The sequence below is a fragment of the Aedes aegypti genome, unplaced genomic scaffold (assembly GCF_002204515.2).
Source record: "Aedes aegypti strain LVP_AGWG unplaced genomic scaffold, AaegL5.0 Primary Assembly AGWG_AaegL5_hic_scaff_413_PBJ_arrow, whole genome shotgun sequence".
NCBI lineage: Eukaryota > Metazoa > Arthropoda > Insecta > Diptera > Culicidae > Aedes > Aedes aegypti.
Window position 1 is genome coordinate 1 of NW_018736081.1, and position 16,250 is coordinate 16,250.

Below are 16,250 nucleotides of genomic sequence, written 5' to 3' on the forward strand. Positions count from 1 at the left end.
AGATTTTTTTCAAGAAAATTTTAGTGAGCAGATTTCTCTACATGAGATGAAATTTTCCATCAGAAAGTTCCTCGAGAGATTTATCAAGTCATGTTTTGTTTTCTTCACTTAATCTCTATTAGAACTGATATTAACCATCTAGGAACCTCCCTCAAGGGCTCTACATCAAGAAAGATATTTTTCTGCCCATTATCAAGTAATTAAAATTACACAGGAGTTCTTTAAAAAATTTCATCTGGAGTTCCTTCAGGAATTTCATTAGCATTTTCTTCATATGTTGCACATGGAATTCCAGGTTTTTGTAGGGATTCCAACAAGAGTTCCCCTGAGTCTTTCAACAGGAGTTCTAGTTGGGATTTCATCAGGAGTTCTCAAGGGATTTCACCAGGAGTTCATATAGGGATTCAAACAGGGATAACAACAGAAATTCTTCTATGGGATTACATCAATAGTTCCTACAGGGATTCCATCAGAAGTTCCTTCGGAAATTGCACCTAGAATTCCTCTAGAGATTATATCAGGGGTTCATCAAGGAATTCCATCAGAATTTCTTCTTGAGATTTTACAAGGAGTTCCGCCAGGCATGTTATCAGGAATACTTCCAAGGATTTCGTCAGGAGTTTCAATCATATTCCATTAGAAGTTCCTCCAGGGATTAAATCAAAAGTTCTACGAACGATTCCATCACAAGTTTCTCTAGGGATTTTTTTCAGTTCTTCATCAAGTATTCCTTCAGATATCTTTCCAAGGATTCAATTTTATTATTAAAGAATTTCTCCCAGTTATCCCTTCAGAGATTTATCCAAGAATTTCTACAGGATTTCCGTCTAAAAATCCTCTCGGGATTTTTTCAGAAACTCCGTCTCTGAATTTATTCAGAAATCAATCCAGGGCTTCCTCAAAACGTGTCTCCAGGAGTTCTTGGGTTTACTTTAGGAATCACTTAAGAAAAGTTTCAAAAATTCCTGAAGAGATTCTTTCAGAAATAAAGCCAGGGTTTCATTTAGAATTTTCTTCAGCTATCTTTTCGGAATAATTTTCAAGGTTCTCCTAAAACTTCCAGCGGAATTTCATTCAGGAATTCCTCTAAGGATACCGGGGTTTCTCAGGAAATTTCTTTAGAGATCGTACCACAAACTACTTCATACATTTGTACAATTGTCCTATAGCATTTCTTTAGGAATTCTAAGAGGATTTCTCTTAGAATTCCTCTAGGGTTTTTTTAAGCAATTTCTCCTAGACTTATTATTGGGATTCTTTCAGGGTTTCTTCCTGCGATTCTTCTTGGGATTCCTATTCCGTGTGGAAATTTCTCCATAAAAACCGCAAGGAATTCATCTAGAAAATCTTTCAGAAAATGCTCCAGGAATATTTGCAGAAATTTCTTATGGTGTTCTTATAGGAATTCCTTCAGAGAAGTATCTCAAGGGATTCCACAAAGAATATCTTCAAGTAATTCTTCAGGCCTTACTTTAGCAATTCATTCACATTCCTAATCCTAGAACAATCACACGATGGAATCTCACAGAAATTGTACCGGAAAAGTTTTTATGAGAAATCTTTGGAGGAGTTCCGGAAAAAATGCCCAGAGAAATTCGTGATGGAATCCTTAAATAAATTATTTTAGTTGTTTTTTTAATTATGAATCGTGGTTTACGGCCAACCAGCCGAGTGGAAGTTTAACAACTACCGAAAAGCTAAACATTACATATAATTTGCAATTGGATTAGATAGACAAATTGATGTGAAGATTTGCGAAAAAGTTACACGTCTTCTCAGTGAGAGAGACGTGTAACTTTTTCGCAAATCTTCACATCAATTTGTCTATCTAATCCAATTGCAAATTATATGTAATGTTTAGCTTTTCGGTAGTTGTTATTTTAGTTATTTGAAATATAAAAATACGTAGTAATTCATAGAGGAATTTATTAAAATCGCTGGAGAATTTCCTAATAGAATTTCTGGATGATTGATTGGGGGAAAGTTCTGGAAGGATCCCTAAAGGAACTCTTTGAAGTATCACTGTAAGAATCCCATGAAGAATACATAAGGTAATACCTGAAAAAAATTGCTTAGCAAGGAATCTCTGAAACAATCTATGATATAAATTCTGGAAGGCTTTGAGATCCCTTGATACAATCCTGAGGAATTTCTGGCAGTGTACCTGGAGGAATCTTTTGATGAGTTTTTTTTTCTGGAGAAACCCTTAAAAAAATCTCATGAACAAAATTTTGTAGATACTACTGAAAGAGTACATGGCAGAATTCCTGTAGGGTTCTATGAAAAAATAGTGATGATTTCCTTGCTGAAACTATGCAGTAATAACTGGAGGAAAAGTTGGAGAAATTTGTAGTGGAATCCATGAAAAAATCAGGAGGCATTCGTGGAGAAACGCCTGGAGTATTCTATATAAAAAAAAATCATGAGGAATAACTGGAAGAATTTCTTAAGAAATTTTGGAATAAATTTGTAGGAGAACTTCGAAAGAAATTCCTGGAAGAATACCTGAAGAAACTCCTGTAGAAATCATTGCAAATATTACGAGAGCAGTCTCTGGAGGAATTTCTGTAAGACTCTGAAATCCCTTGATGAATTTCCGGAGTAACTCCTGTAGCTGGTATATCTGGAGAAATCGTTGGAAGATATTCAAGAGGGAATTCCGTACGTACCTACAGAAGAATTATATGGAGAATATCTGGAATAATTTCTGAGTAATCACGGAAAAAAATCTGTAGGAATACCCGGTGAAAATCATGAAGTAGTTTTTGGCAATTTTCCACGAAAATATCATGAATAAATTCCTGGATGATTCCCTGGGGAAATATCTGGAGAAATTTCTGAAGCAACCTATTGAACAATTTTGCTGCAAGCAACCTATTGAACAATTTTTTGAATAATTTATCAAGAAAGTTGTTGAAGGAATACCTTTAAGAATTTTAGAAATAGTAACTGACCGAATACCAAGAGAATACTGACGGAATCAATGAAGAAACTTTTGAGAGAATCCCTGGAAATTCCGGTGGAAGCTTTGAAGTAATTCCTAGAAGAAAGAGTGTAAAATTTCAGAAGCAATCTCTGGATGAATAAATAGAGTAGTTTCCGAAGTACCTTCTGGAAATACTTTTGGACGTGTTTCTGGTGGAATTTTTGTAAAAACCCTTGCAGTAACTTATACAGAAATTTATGAAGCAAATCATAGACAAGTTCATGGAAAATAATCTGAAAGTATTAGTTACAAATATTCTAGAAATATTATATGACGAATCTTTAAGGAAATTCTGTAAAAATCTCTGGCGTACTTTAGATGAAACGTAGAGGAATCTCTGTAAAAATTTTGAAATGATCCTGGGCATAAATCTCTAAAAACAATCCTTAGAAAAATTCCTGGAATAATTTCTAGTGGATTCCCTGTAGATGTTCTTTAGAGAAATTCTTAAAGAAATGCTAGGGAGAATTTCTGGATACATTCCCAGAGGAATTTTAGAACACATTCGTGAAGTAATTTCCGAAGTAATCTCTGAAGGAATCATTGGAGAATTTTCTGAAGGAGAACTGGCATTTTTGCATGAATTCTCAGTGAAATTTCTCAAGGCATCTCTTATGGTTACTTCTTTAAGAATTGCTGGCGTAATTTCTGCAGAAAATTCAGAATGGATCACTGAAGAAATTAATGGAGGAATCTGAAATATTTCCAGAAGGAATCCCTGGAGGATTGTTTAAAGCTGGAATCTGAAATAATTAAGGGAGGAATTCCTGGAAGATTTTCTGGAGGAATCCCTGAAGAATTATCAGGAAAAATTTCTGAAAAAGGAATACCTTGAGGAATTTGTTGGATAATTTTTGAAGGATTTTTGGAGAATTTCCAGAAGAAATCCCTGGGAAATTTGCTGATGGTTGAGATTCCAATTCCAATTCCATTCAACATGTTGAGTGTTATCAAGGTGAAAACTCATTCTACTACTTAAAACCAAGATGGCGTCAAAATCCAAGATGGCCGCCAGATTTTTTCACTCAAAATAATACTCCTATTTCTGACTCGAAAAATACACCAACTATTGAAAACTTGTATCTTTGTTGTACAAAAAATGATGTTTGCATTGATTGCACTCGCCATATACGTCAAAATCGTGGAACATGTTTTAGAAAATCGTTCATTTCATAGGGTAAATACCATTGCACACCTTGTTTCTGTAGCCTATCTTACGCAATTTTTCCTCAGCTTTCTGATGGTGATCTCAGAATTCAAAACGAGCGGTGCGCTAATGGTGAAAAAAACGATTTTTCTAACAAAATTCAAGATGGCGGCCAAATTCAAAATGGCCACCGGATTTTTTTTCAACTTCAAATGAAAGCTATATCCTTTCTCTATACGATGCCATTAAGTTTGGTATGTGTTCCAAGGGAAATATGAGACATATCACGTGAAGAAATACCCAAGATTTATCAAAAAATGGGCTTTTTTGCAAACTGTTTAGCTAGCTGGCGTACGAGGGGTCCACCAATTTGAGAAAACAAAAAGGACCACCCTTAAGTTTTATCGAAAGCTAGCGATCAGTGACATAAAATTGGAATTCTAACGATGGGTGCCGATGGCGGCCTGGTTTCAGCGAGAATTGCTCCTCGTTATAAAGCGCCATACCACAGACAAACAGGCGTAACACATAGAACAAATTTCTTCAAAATCCATCGCCCAGTTTACACCATCATCATCTGGTGAGCACGTTGCACGAAAAGATGTTTCGTACAACAAAACCGGCATATGGTGGTAGTGTGAAATGTCAAACGCGAAAATAAACGATGCACGCGCCTCTTGTTATGAGATTTGTAACATAGCGAATATGAAATGATCGTTGAATGAGTGGTCAATGGAAATTTCGTCAGTGTTACGTCTGTTTGTCGGTGGCCATACTGTAAACAACAACTGTCGAGTATCATTCTTAAGAAGATTCATGAAGAAAACATTTTGGTTTAGGGTTACAAAATACTTGCAAAAAAATCACTACTGTTGTACAAAGTAGGTACAACAGCGTGACAGCCCGAAGGTTAAACTCACCGCTGTGAATTCCTGCTCGGGTAAGTGGTTGATAGATATTTGCGTTAAATACTGCAGCTGCCGACGGAGGTCTGGATCGGTGTAGTCCTCTGCATTCACTTGAGCAAAGTGTTGATTGTAGTTATCAAGTACGAACTTGGTATTCTCGTTCAAGATTTCTGTCAACTCCTGCAGCAATGTAATATTTCCTACGTCCACCTGCGTGGCATATTGAGCCTTGACTTGTTTGTTGCATGCCACCTCATACTCCTTGCTGTAGTTGTCGACCACGGACTGCATTTCAGCATTCCGCATCTTGGCGTTTTCCTCCTTCAAAAACTCGTACAATGGCGCGAAATATTCCAGCAAAGCATGACCGCTAATATCTTGACCTCCGGTCAGTTTCTCCAGAGCAAACCTCCAATCTTCGCTGTAACCTAATGATAAACCTTCCTTCAGTTTATTGCCTGCAGCCTTGCTGTTGTAGAAATCGCATTTATGTAATGGATTCGCCGAACTGCTTGATGGGTTGTATTCTCCAGCTTCAATGCAAAGGGATCGATAGAACTGGAACTCCAGGATATGGGCCAAGAAGTACGCTATGTACTGCGAGTTGGCTGGTATGTGGTACTTTGCACCAGGATCAAAGTCACTTTCCGATCGCGATACAGGAGCGTAAACCTTCTGATACTTCTCTCTCAGATTCCACCAGTGAGAGTTCCATTCACTCTCATTGACCGCTCCGCTGAATACATCCCAACGCCACTGATCGATCAAATAACCGAACGGTAGAAAGGCAACTCGCTCCAAGGCCATTTCAAACAGCGCATTAATGTTATCCGCTTCACTGTCAGCGTACTCATCTAGCAGTCCAACCAACTTCAAATGCTTCGGAGTAGCTACGGAGAGAGCAATCGTATCTCCAACGGCTTCGTGGAACGCTGGAGTTGCTCCGGTCTTGAACAGCTGTGGTTGATCTTTGTACAGAATAAAATACATGATATGTCCCATTTCATGATGGACGGTAATGAAATCCTCCATATTGATATTGGTGCACATCTTAACGCGGAAGTCTTCGCCGTCGCAAAAGTCCCATGCAGAAGCATGGCAAACCATTTTCTGCGGTTGTTTCTCGATTACGGCTTTCGGACCGTAACTCATGGCACTGCTTGGAAGACCAAGACTTTGGTAAAACTCGTCCGACATCTCGAACATTTTAGTAGCGTTGAAACCCAGTTCTTGCATTTTGGCTGTAACGTCTACCAAGCTAGCGTCCGGGAATGGTTTGATACGATCATAAAGGTTAACCCATGACTGTGCCCACATGTTGCCCAGAATGTGAGCTGGAATTTTCTCATTGTTTCGATCCATTTTGTCACCTATAAAACACAGAATTTTGATTAGCAGATATGATAGACTTAGGTCACAAATCATACTTACCATACATGTCCAGCAGTTTAAACCTCACGTAAGTATGAAGCTCATTATACAGTGGTTCCACTTCTTTCCATAGTCGCTCTAGTGTGCCTCTCAAATCCGAGTCGTCATACCGAGCCCTCCACATTTCACCGTAGTCCGCATATCCGTTCAGTTTAGCTGCCTGGTTCACGTAGTCTACATACAATTTGTAATCTTGACGCATCTTTTTTCCGGACTCTTCACGCCACCGCCTCCAGGTATATGTCAACTCATCGTAATCGTTTGATGAGGCCATAACGTGCTCCATTTCCGGATCCAGTGTCCACTTCTCCGCATCTGGGGCACAGTTCTGATCAGTGTAGGGACAAACTTCTGCCAGTTGGTACGCAGCGTCCATCCGTCGCATAACTTTATTGTATTCTTCTAGGTCACTGGTTGGAAGTGCAGCAGTTCCTAGGTCCTTCAGCAGCGTTAGCTGTTTACGCACCTTAGGATCCTCATAATTTTGCACTTGAGCGTCCTTGAAATATTGCTCGTAGAAATCCGTCCGGAATTTTGCATACTCCAGTGAAATTTTATTCTGCAAAAGACGAAAGTGTCAATCATGCTCAAGAGAAGACCTAACCCAATTTAATGTCGTTTTCGTTTTTAGGACCTGGGTCGGTGATCAATACATAAACAAACTAACGTCAAACAAATTGTAGTTCGGTCGAACCTGAATCGGGTTGGGGTTGAAACTGTGATTCAGAATGGGTTGCGCCAGTTCCAACCTAGGTTCAAAAACGAATTCGACATAAGCTATCATCGAAAAAATATGCCATTGAATTCATTATATTATATTTTTTAACAGATCAGTTAATGATAGCCTTTTCAGGGGAATCCCATCAACCAACCTGTTCCTCTTGGAAGGTAGTGTTCTCGGTATTGGTTGCAACATTCCAGTTGGCTTGCACTTGCCGATTGCAATAGCTGCGCACTTCGGTGTCATACTGCTGAAGGATCTGCTTCATCTGTTCCTCATTGAGGACATCGTTCGTGACCACCACTTGAGGAAGGGAGGCGGCCCGATGGCAGAGGCACACCACCAGTGATAGGAAATAGAGCTGTAACAATAAAAGTGATTTATGAGTGATTATTGAACAGACGATTATAACATGGTCGGAATGATAAGGCTCTTGATTGCGATAAGTCGAAATTTACAGTTTCAATAATTGTTTATCCAAGCTATTTTGGTTCCATTATGCAATGTTCCGACCACACCAATTCCATGAAAAACCGATCTAGTGGGTCACCGAATTCCGTGAAAATTTGCTATTTTGTTCCTTATCCGAAATGAGGATACACGTGTTTTTGGATTTTTTGATTGGGGTTTTATATTTTTTTCTGAAAAGTTAAGCTTCCATTCCATAAAAAAATATTGGAAATCGGTTGAGCTGTTCAAAAGCTATGATTTTTTTAAAAATAAAAAATCGAATGCGCTGAGACCTACAGTGTGTGCCGATAAAAAATGACTGATTTTTTATTTTCAAAAAAATATATCGCAAAACTAAAAAAACATACATCGCTGAAAATTTGACAGTGAACCTAAAATTTTCTGAACTTGAAAAAAAATGAGAACAGCAATAGCACCTTTGGCCCCGAGGTCTTCAAAACACGAAAGAACGCAAAATTTTGTTTTTATTTTCATGTAAAAGCTTTTTTCGTGAAATTTTATATTTTTCTTGAAAAGTCAAAACCTTTAGCTTTCATTTATTCCAATAAAATTGAAAATCTGTTCAAAAGTCATGATTTTTTTTAATAAATTTTTTGCAACGTCTGGTCAACGAGATTCGATCCCATGTCCTCGGCGTGAAAAGCGTGTGTTCTAACCACCATACCAGTTCCGTCACCTCATTCTACGTTAAAAATTAAGCCAGAACCCAAAACTTCATATTTTTCCGTGCCTTTTACTATGGGACGAGCTGTCATTGTGTAATTTGAAATGGCATAGAGACTACAGACTGAAATCTTCATTAATCATTTTTAAAGTCAAAATTAGGATATTGAAGCACAATAAAATTGTGCCAAAACTGTATCTTTTTCATCGCTAAACAACAGGATTGACGTAAGATTACCGGTTTTTTTTTTGCCTTTTTTTAAAGTAGAACTGACAAAAAAGGAGCTGAGACGTTTGGCACGAATTAGTGTAGTCGAACTGAATAGTGTTTCTTTGCGAAATATCGCAATATAACTAATTAAAAGAAGGGAAAAATATGTTTTAAATATGATCAGTTCAGAGCCAATAATTATTTTATCAGTATAACTCTAATGACTCAGCCAAACGTTCTTTCAGTCAAACATTTATATACATTATTCAGTCTTTTAAAAGAACAATAATCATTTATACTCTTTATGATTGGACCTGTTATATTATTGTATTGGATGTTACTTTTTGTTTTTAATTAGTTTTACACCATTTATGACAGACTGTCAAAAACTATTCAATGTTTAGTATTTACCCTGATTGTTGGTTCCAGCCATCTGGTACTGGAGATATTAAGAAATATCTTGGAGCAGTGCCACAAGAGCACGATTTACGGCATACCGAAAAACTCACAGATATTTTTTTTTCTCATATTCAGTCCCTTGCTATTCTTGTACTTCAGTACAATAGGGCGATATTCAAAACTGAAAAAGTGATAGATGGCTCTTTTTCAGTGGTAGTAAAAACGAAGTTATGAAGCAAAGAAAGCACCACGGAAGATCAACTAAACACAAGAAGTTATATATTTAGATTCAACTTGATTTCCAATCTTTACTTTTTTGATCCAGTTTCCAAATTGCAAGTACTTTACGTTTTTGATTATTTTCCATAAGTTTTGACTACCGTTCTTCCATGCGCTTGTGTTGGAAGGTTGAGAAATTTGAGAATCGTATTCAGCGTGATCAGTGAGTGGAATACAAACATCAGTGTAGCCGCTCGGTGGCCAGTTTGAGAAATGGTTGTTGCCTGTGATTTTTGCCGCGTGCGCCAACTGTAAGCATTAAAGAACGAAATAAACAGTCGTTATCCTTAATAAGCCCTGAAGGACAGCATACACACTTAAAAAAAATATGGATTACGGTGAAATTTCACCGTAATCTCAACAGCTGAAGCTTCGGTGCAAAATCACCGAACAATCTGTAAAATCTTTGATCGAAATCATAAAGAAAAATATGAAAATGGCTCAGACCGGGGATCGAACTCCCGACCTACCGTTCAGGAAGTGGGCTTGCCACCACTAAGCCAGCTTTCGAAGATGGTCGAGATGACCGATTTGACATGGAATTCGTCTACTGATGGAGGAAAGCAAGCTAAGTGGACGATAGCTGGAAGCTTCTGCGGGATTTTTGTCCGGTTAAAAATTTGTACAACCTTCGCATTTTTCCATTTGTCAGGAAAATATGTCAATTGCAAACATTTGGTAAATATATCAGCTAAGAATGATAAGCTACTCTCTGGCAGCTTCTTGTTGAGGATATTAAAAATTTAATCATCGCCAGGTGCTTTAAAATTTTTGAACTTTTGAATAATAGCTCTCCCTTCTTCCAAATCATTTTTTGAAAACGTTCTCTTGATTGAGAATGCTTTCGAAATCCTGAGGAGTAGTGGAAAGCATCATGCGTTTACGCAAAATGAACCAATCTCACGCTCACGAACCAACTGTTTTGCTCACAGATACTTGCACCGGAGAACGAGAACAAAACAAATGTAAAAAGAGCATGGTCGATGGATGAGCAAAGTCTGTTCGCAGCCATTGTTTTCCCATTCATGGCTTTTTTGTAAATAATTGGATGGATTGTGATTATAATAAATAGACTACAAACCAATGTAGTACAGTATTTAAAAATTGCCGATACCTAAATGGTGTTATTGTAGAAATATCACAGGGAATCGGATGCTTGAGTGCATGTCAAAATAAAATGATGCGATGTCCTCTACAGTATTTGTGTTCGGGCGATCGTGAGCAAAGAAAGCAAGAACGCAATCGCACAAAAGGAATCACTGTTGCGGTAGCATTTTTGTGTAGTGCATGAACAGACTATGTTCACCTTTTTCTTCCACTGGCAAGGGCGCATAAATTAAATTTAGGATTCAATAGTCCAATTGAAAATCCAGTTACTCAGGATTCCTGAGTAACTTTATTTTCAATTGGACTAGTGAATCCTAAATTAAATGTATACGCGCTTCCAAACTGCATAGCAAGTTGCAGAACTTTTTCGCAACTAGTTAGTAATAATTTGCTTCCTCTTTCACGGCCGGAATTGGCTTCTATGGTTTTTCAAAATTTTGATAATTTCCAAAAGGGCTTAGAGCTAGTGTTCAATTGAGAAATTTTGTTTTTGCTTCAACAATGGAATTTCTGAAGTTTCGAGAGCATTGTCCATATCAAGATTTGTTTGCAACAAATATTGAAATCAAGATTACTATCGATATTCATAAGTATTCCAGCCGTTTCGTAAATAATTGTAAGTGGGGCTTGAAAATCGCTTCATGGGACATTTGAAATGTAACAGGGTCATGATCAAAATCGAAATCAGCGTGACTAACTAGTTTTTGTAGCCAACTAAGGTCAGTTCAGACCAAATTAATAGTAGAAGGGTTTCTAGAAGAGGAAAAATAAGTAATGCTATCAGAGTATTAAATTGAGAAATATCCTGAAGAACACTCTTCATGAGTTGCGAATGGCGAAAAATAATTCGGTAGCCCAAGAAATAAGAGATTATCAAGGTGATTCAAAGAGAATGTGGAAATGTTTGAAATCTCTCATCTCGCCAAGTGGACGATCGTCGACTCAAATAAAAATGAATGGATCACGATCAGAAGAAGAGACCGCAAGGAGCCTTAACGAGTACTTTGTGGCAAGTGTTCAAGAAATACATAATACTATCGCATCTCCAGCAAACGAATTAGTTGAAGAGAATTTTGACTCTGATGCAAGATTTTGTTCGTTTAGGCCGGTTACAATAGCTAAACTGCAGGAAACAGTGATCGCACTGAAGGATTGTGCAGGAGTGGAAAACGTGACAAAACGTGTATTGCTGGATGCTTTTGACGTGATTGATATCCATTTGCTAGAAGTTATTAATAGATCTCTACAAATTGGTGTTTTTCCTAAGACGTGGTCAAGGGGAATAATTAAAGTTACATGTTAGTATTCCATAAGTTTCATTTCATAGCCAACTCATTATTCCGATTCCTCAGATTCAAAGTAAAAATTGGTATTATTTATCAAATATACTTTACTAACCATCAATCATGTTCTCTTTTAGCTTTAGATTCAAAAGGTTGGTTTCAACACTAGTTGAAAAAATTTAAAAAAAAATCTGATTATGGATTCTCCGACAACTGCCACATTCGACGCATGTTGTAGTAGTTATGATGCTTTGTATAGCTTTGTATACACTTTGTTTAATAGTGGATGGTATCTATAAACAATTTTGGATACTTATTACCGCCGAAAAATATAACTTTGTATTTTGTCTACACATCAACGCACTGTGCGTCGTTCTGTTGAAACGGATTGCCTGACTGTTTGTAATCAATCGTCTGAGTTAGCTGTCGCTAGTGAAGCGTGTTGTAATTTTTCTCACAAAGTGAAAAGTTTCGTTTGTTTTTTTTCAGTTCTTGTAAGGCAAGAAGAACCTAAAAGAAAAGCGGTATACGAAAACTATTCAGCAACACCACGATTAGAGTTCCTACATCCTCTTCTGTTATTTTAAAGATCTCGAAAATATCCCTGAATGACTGTCATCTGCATACATTTACGCATAGTTTTAGTAGGGATGGTAACGGTATTTATTAAAATAAAACTAAGCAACTAAGCAAACATCAAGTACAGCACCAACACAACAAATGCATCAAATATCAACTACCGATAGTAGCCTTCGATCATTATTCATCGTTGCGCAGGTGTACTTGCACTTGCATTCACTTTCCTTCTCAATGTGTCATGATGCGCTATCAAATGCCATTCTCGAACAATGCCCACATGCAGTTGCGCCGAACAATTAAGGGCAATGTCAATCATCCATACCACCAACCGCTTGCAACCCCTGTAGCTATGGGTGCACTTTTTCACGTATCAACATTTCACCGAATCAAACGGGCTGGATTACCACCCATCATCGATGATTGTCTGAGTCAGTGAAGAGGAAAATTAATCAACACCACCCCTGCGGCTTCAATGTTGCACCATTGTTTGAATCGACATTGTACAGTGACTTAACTTTATATTCGTACATGGTAAGTTGCTAAAAATGTATCAAATTATGTATTGACATCGAAAGGCCTTATCTATAGCGATGGTCATATATGTCATTTAGTTTTAGATAGCGATGAACTGTTTCCATCAACTTTCATCTTTAAAATAATGGTAATGTAATGAATTCTGGTCTAGATTACCTTAGTACATATTCCTACGTCTATCAGAATTTATAAGTACAAGTGTTCATTAACCACATGGTCAGTTTTTGGCATTGCAGAACCAGCCACCCCCTTCCCTTGTGCTCATTTTCCATACCAAAATTTGAACATTAGTCTGGACCGTGGTTATTATCCTACGGTCTTATACGCACTCTCAAAAAATCATGCGATTTTACGTCTTCTGGATGTCACATAAAAGAAACGAGCCGAATGACGTAAATTTGTATCCAATTTTGAATACGTTAGTTAGCCATCCCCAGACAACCAGAAGTCGCATAACAGTTTACGAACAAAGTCGTTTATCTATACAAATTGCATCACATCCGCACTAAATGGTGGATGCAATTGTTTGATCGATGAGTTTTCTCGTATAAAACGCTATTTTATGAGTTCATATGTACATTTCGTTTCGTCCCGTATACTCGTTCAAAGTAAGTCGGATAAATCCGCAGCAGCTGTCAAATAAATTTTGTTATCATAAATTAAATCGCATAAGAGTACAGATTAGTTCACAATAAAATCTACATGCTCGCATTGCATGTTATTTTTCTTCATACAAAATATGCACATATATCGCCTCCACTTTTGTACGTATAAGGCCTTTTCACGACATCTTATAAGTGAAACTTTGCGCTTATAATAATCGCATAACACAAAAGGTGATTTCGTTATGCGTACATACTGGTTGTCTGGGTCGTTTTCGTGTCCTGTAACATGTAAAATTACATGTTTTGTTCAATACATCTTGAAGAACACGTTTTTTATGTTGTTCTTTCACTTACAAAATGTGTCATTCAGTCATAACATGAATTACGTCCACAGTATTTTTAAAATATTTTTAAGAGTTTGAATTTTAATAGTTGTAGAAAAATGGATATCGTTTAACTTTGGATACAAATTCAATGTTTTTCCATTATTCCAAAGATAAAAATAAATGCCAATACGGTATAATCGTCAAACAACAGTTGATCTTCTTCTTTCTGGCGTTACGTCCCCAATGGGACAGAGCCTGCTTCTCAACTTAGTGTTCTTATGAGCACTTCCACAGTTATTAACTGAGAGCTTACTATGCCAATGACCATTTTTGCATGAGTATATCGTGTGGCAGGTACGAAGATACTCTATGCCCTGGGAAGTCGAGAAAATTTCCAACCCGAAAAGATCCTCGACCGGTGGGATTCGAACCCACGACCCTTAGCTTAGTCTTGCTGAATAGCTGCGCGTTTACCGCTACGGCTATCTGGGCCCCAACAGTTGATATTTACCCTTTTTCTTAATTTCTTTATAATTGAGGCTTTCAGCCACAGGCTGGCTCGCCTCCATAATATTTAAGGTGAAGATGAATCGAAGCCAAATCTCAAATTTTCCAGAGCACGGATCTGGAGAACCAAAAATCCGTTTAGGCTGAAAACTTAATCGATTGGTCACTCGCTGGTGGTGACCAATCGATTAAGTTTTCAGCTCAAACGGGTCTTCGGTTCTCCAGATTCGTGCTCTCGAAATTTTAAGGTTTGTCTTCGATTTATCTTCACCTTAATCCTAATAATTATCGACAATGTATTTTGAATTCCGTACATCATTTGATAGTTTCTTACCAACTTAATATAACTGTACAAATATGAAATCGAGTCACTGTATATGCAAATTTCGGTACACCCAATGGAAAACAACGGCTCATAACCGTTAAACAAAATTGCGCTTCCAATCGATGCAGCAAAAACAACTCGGTAAATCAGCTGACCGCTCGTTTCGCTGACAAGCCCAGTGGGCAATCACTCACAGCCGTCCTTCCAGCGTTTTATGACGATGACGAACCGGGAGAGCTGCGAAGCATTCAATGAGTGTTGAAGTATCGATTGTCGCGATTGATTGATTGATTCGATGTCTGATGCGATGATGGTCAATATTGTTCGGTACATTCGGCCGCCGGGGTCAATTGGAGTTTTGGCAGCAATCAATTTGTGTGAAGATTATCCTCGCTGGTGTTGACGAATTGGGGCCGCTAGTGGAATTGAGTCAACATCGACACATGATTAATTATTCTCAGTAGATTGAATGAGAGACGCGCTGGGATTAGAATTCTTGGTAAGTTTAGATTAATGAAGTAGTGAACTGTGTTGATGTCAGGCTTTGCAAGCCAGCCGTAACATGAGTTTCAATAAAAGAAAGTCGTTATGTGGAACTGTAAAACCCTCAATTTCATCAGAGACACTCGCGTCTCGCATACTCTTCGTTGCTGAAAAAACTGAATTCGTTGAAAACCTATTTTTTTACCGTATGAGTGAAAAAAATCTAATATTTTATTGAACACTCCTTAGAGAAAAAGCATTAGACAGTGTTTAAATTCTCAAAAAATCAAGCCACAGAAATTCGTCAGAATCATGGTCAAATTTATTAGCCATTTAGGGTGATGTGCTAGTATCCATCGTATTAAGCATTGAACAGTGAGAACTGCAATTTTCCCAGTATTACAGTGAATGATGCTGATACAAACCAATACCAAACAATTCTTTCTCACAACGGCTTTAGCATTGTACAATAACATTTTGAAAAATCTTGATGTCTTTTTGGAAATAATGCAAAGAAAATGCATCTTACCGTATTTTCAATCCGTCGTATCGTTTTCAACTCCGTCGCAATCAGTTTCCAGATTCATCTCACAACGTACGGCTCACTGTGATGTATTGAGTGGTTAAAACACAATATATCAACGCTATAATACAATGTTTTACTAGAATATATAGATCTACAGGCATCTCCCCCCATTCCTTCAGCATGATGTAATAAACCAATTTCCTTTAAAATTAATTGTTCGCCATTAAAATTCAGCCCAAACATATGAACACAATTCCTTTTGACCGTACAATTATGGCATTTGCTTACAGTGCAGCGAAAACAACACAATCAAAGAAATCGTATTTTTACGTCGAGCATCGCGCACACATTGATGCGCACAACCTTTTTTTCTCAGTACGACGGATTGAACTTTGTTTACATTCTCAATTATACGCGGCGGTTGAGCAAATTTCACAAAATGTGGTGATTTATTGAAGTTTTACGGCGTGTGATTGGAATTAAATCCTTCAGTGAAGAAGTACGAAGGATTTCCATAGTAAAAGTAAGTGCCCGGCGAAGTACAGTCACCCCACAGTTATGGATCAACTAAGGGTCATTTTTCAGAACAAAATATGATTAAAAAACATGGTGACGCTGTACAAAACAAAATTACCTCCCTGGCACTGAAGAATATAGTTGTTTTTTAGAATACACCTCAAAACACCCGATTATTTACGAAAAAGTGTCGATTCCGATAGGAATTTCAAACGATGTCCACTCCACAGATGTGGATCAGTG

The 16,250-nt window shown here is 37.6% G+C and overlaps 1 protein-coding gene across 1 annotated transcript in view; it reads right to left on the reverse strand.

The window, feature by feature from the left end:
* Positions 1-5,053: 5,053 nt before the first annotated feature.
* LOC5571787 (angiotensin-converting enzyme) overlaps positions 5,054-16,250 on the reverse strand; it is a gene marked incomplete at its 3' end in the record, with an annotated part of 31,150 nt that continues 19,953 nt past the window's right edge. Inside the window, 3 exon segments of the mRNA XM_001659866.2 lie at positions 5,054-6,411; positions 6,473-7,031; positions 7,345-7,554. Coding sequence (XP_001659916.2) covers positions 5,054-6,411; positions 6,473-7,031; positions 7,345-7,554 — 2,127 coding nt within the window.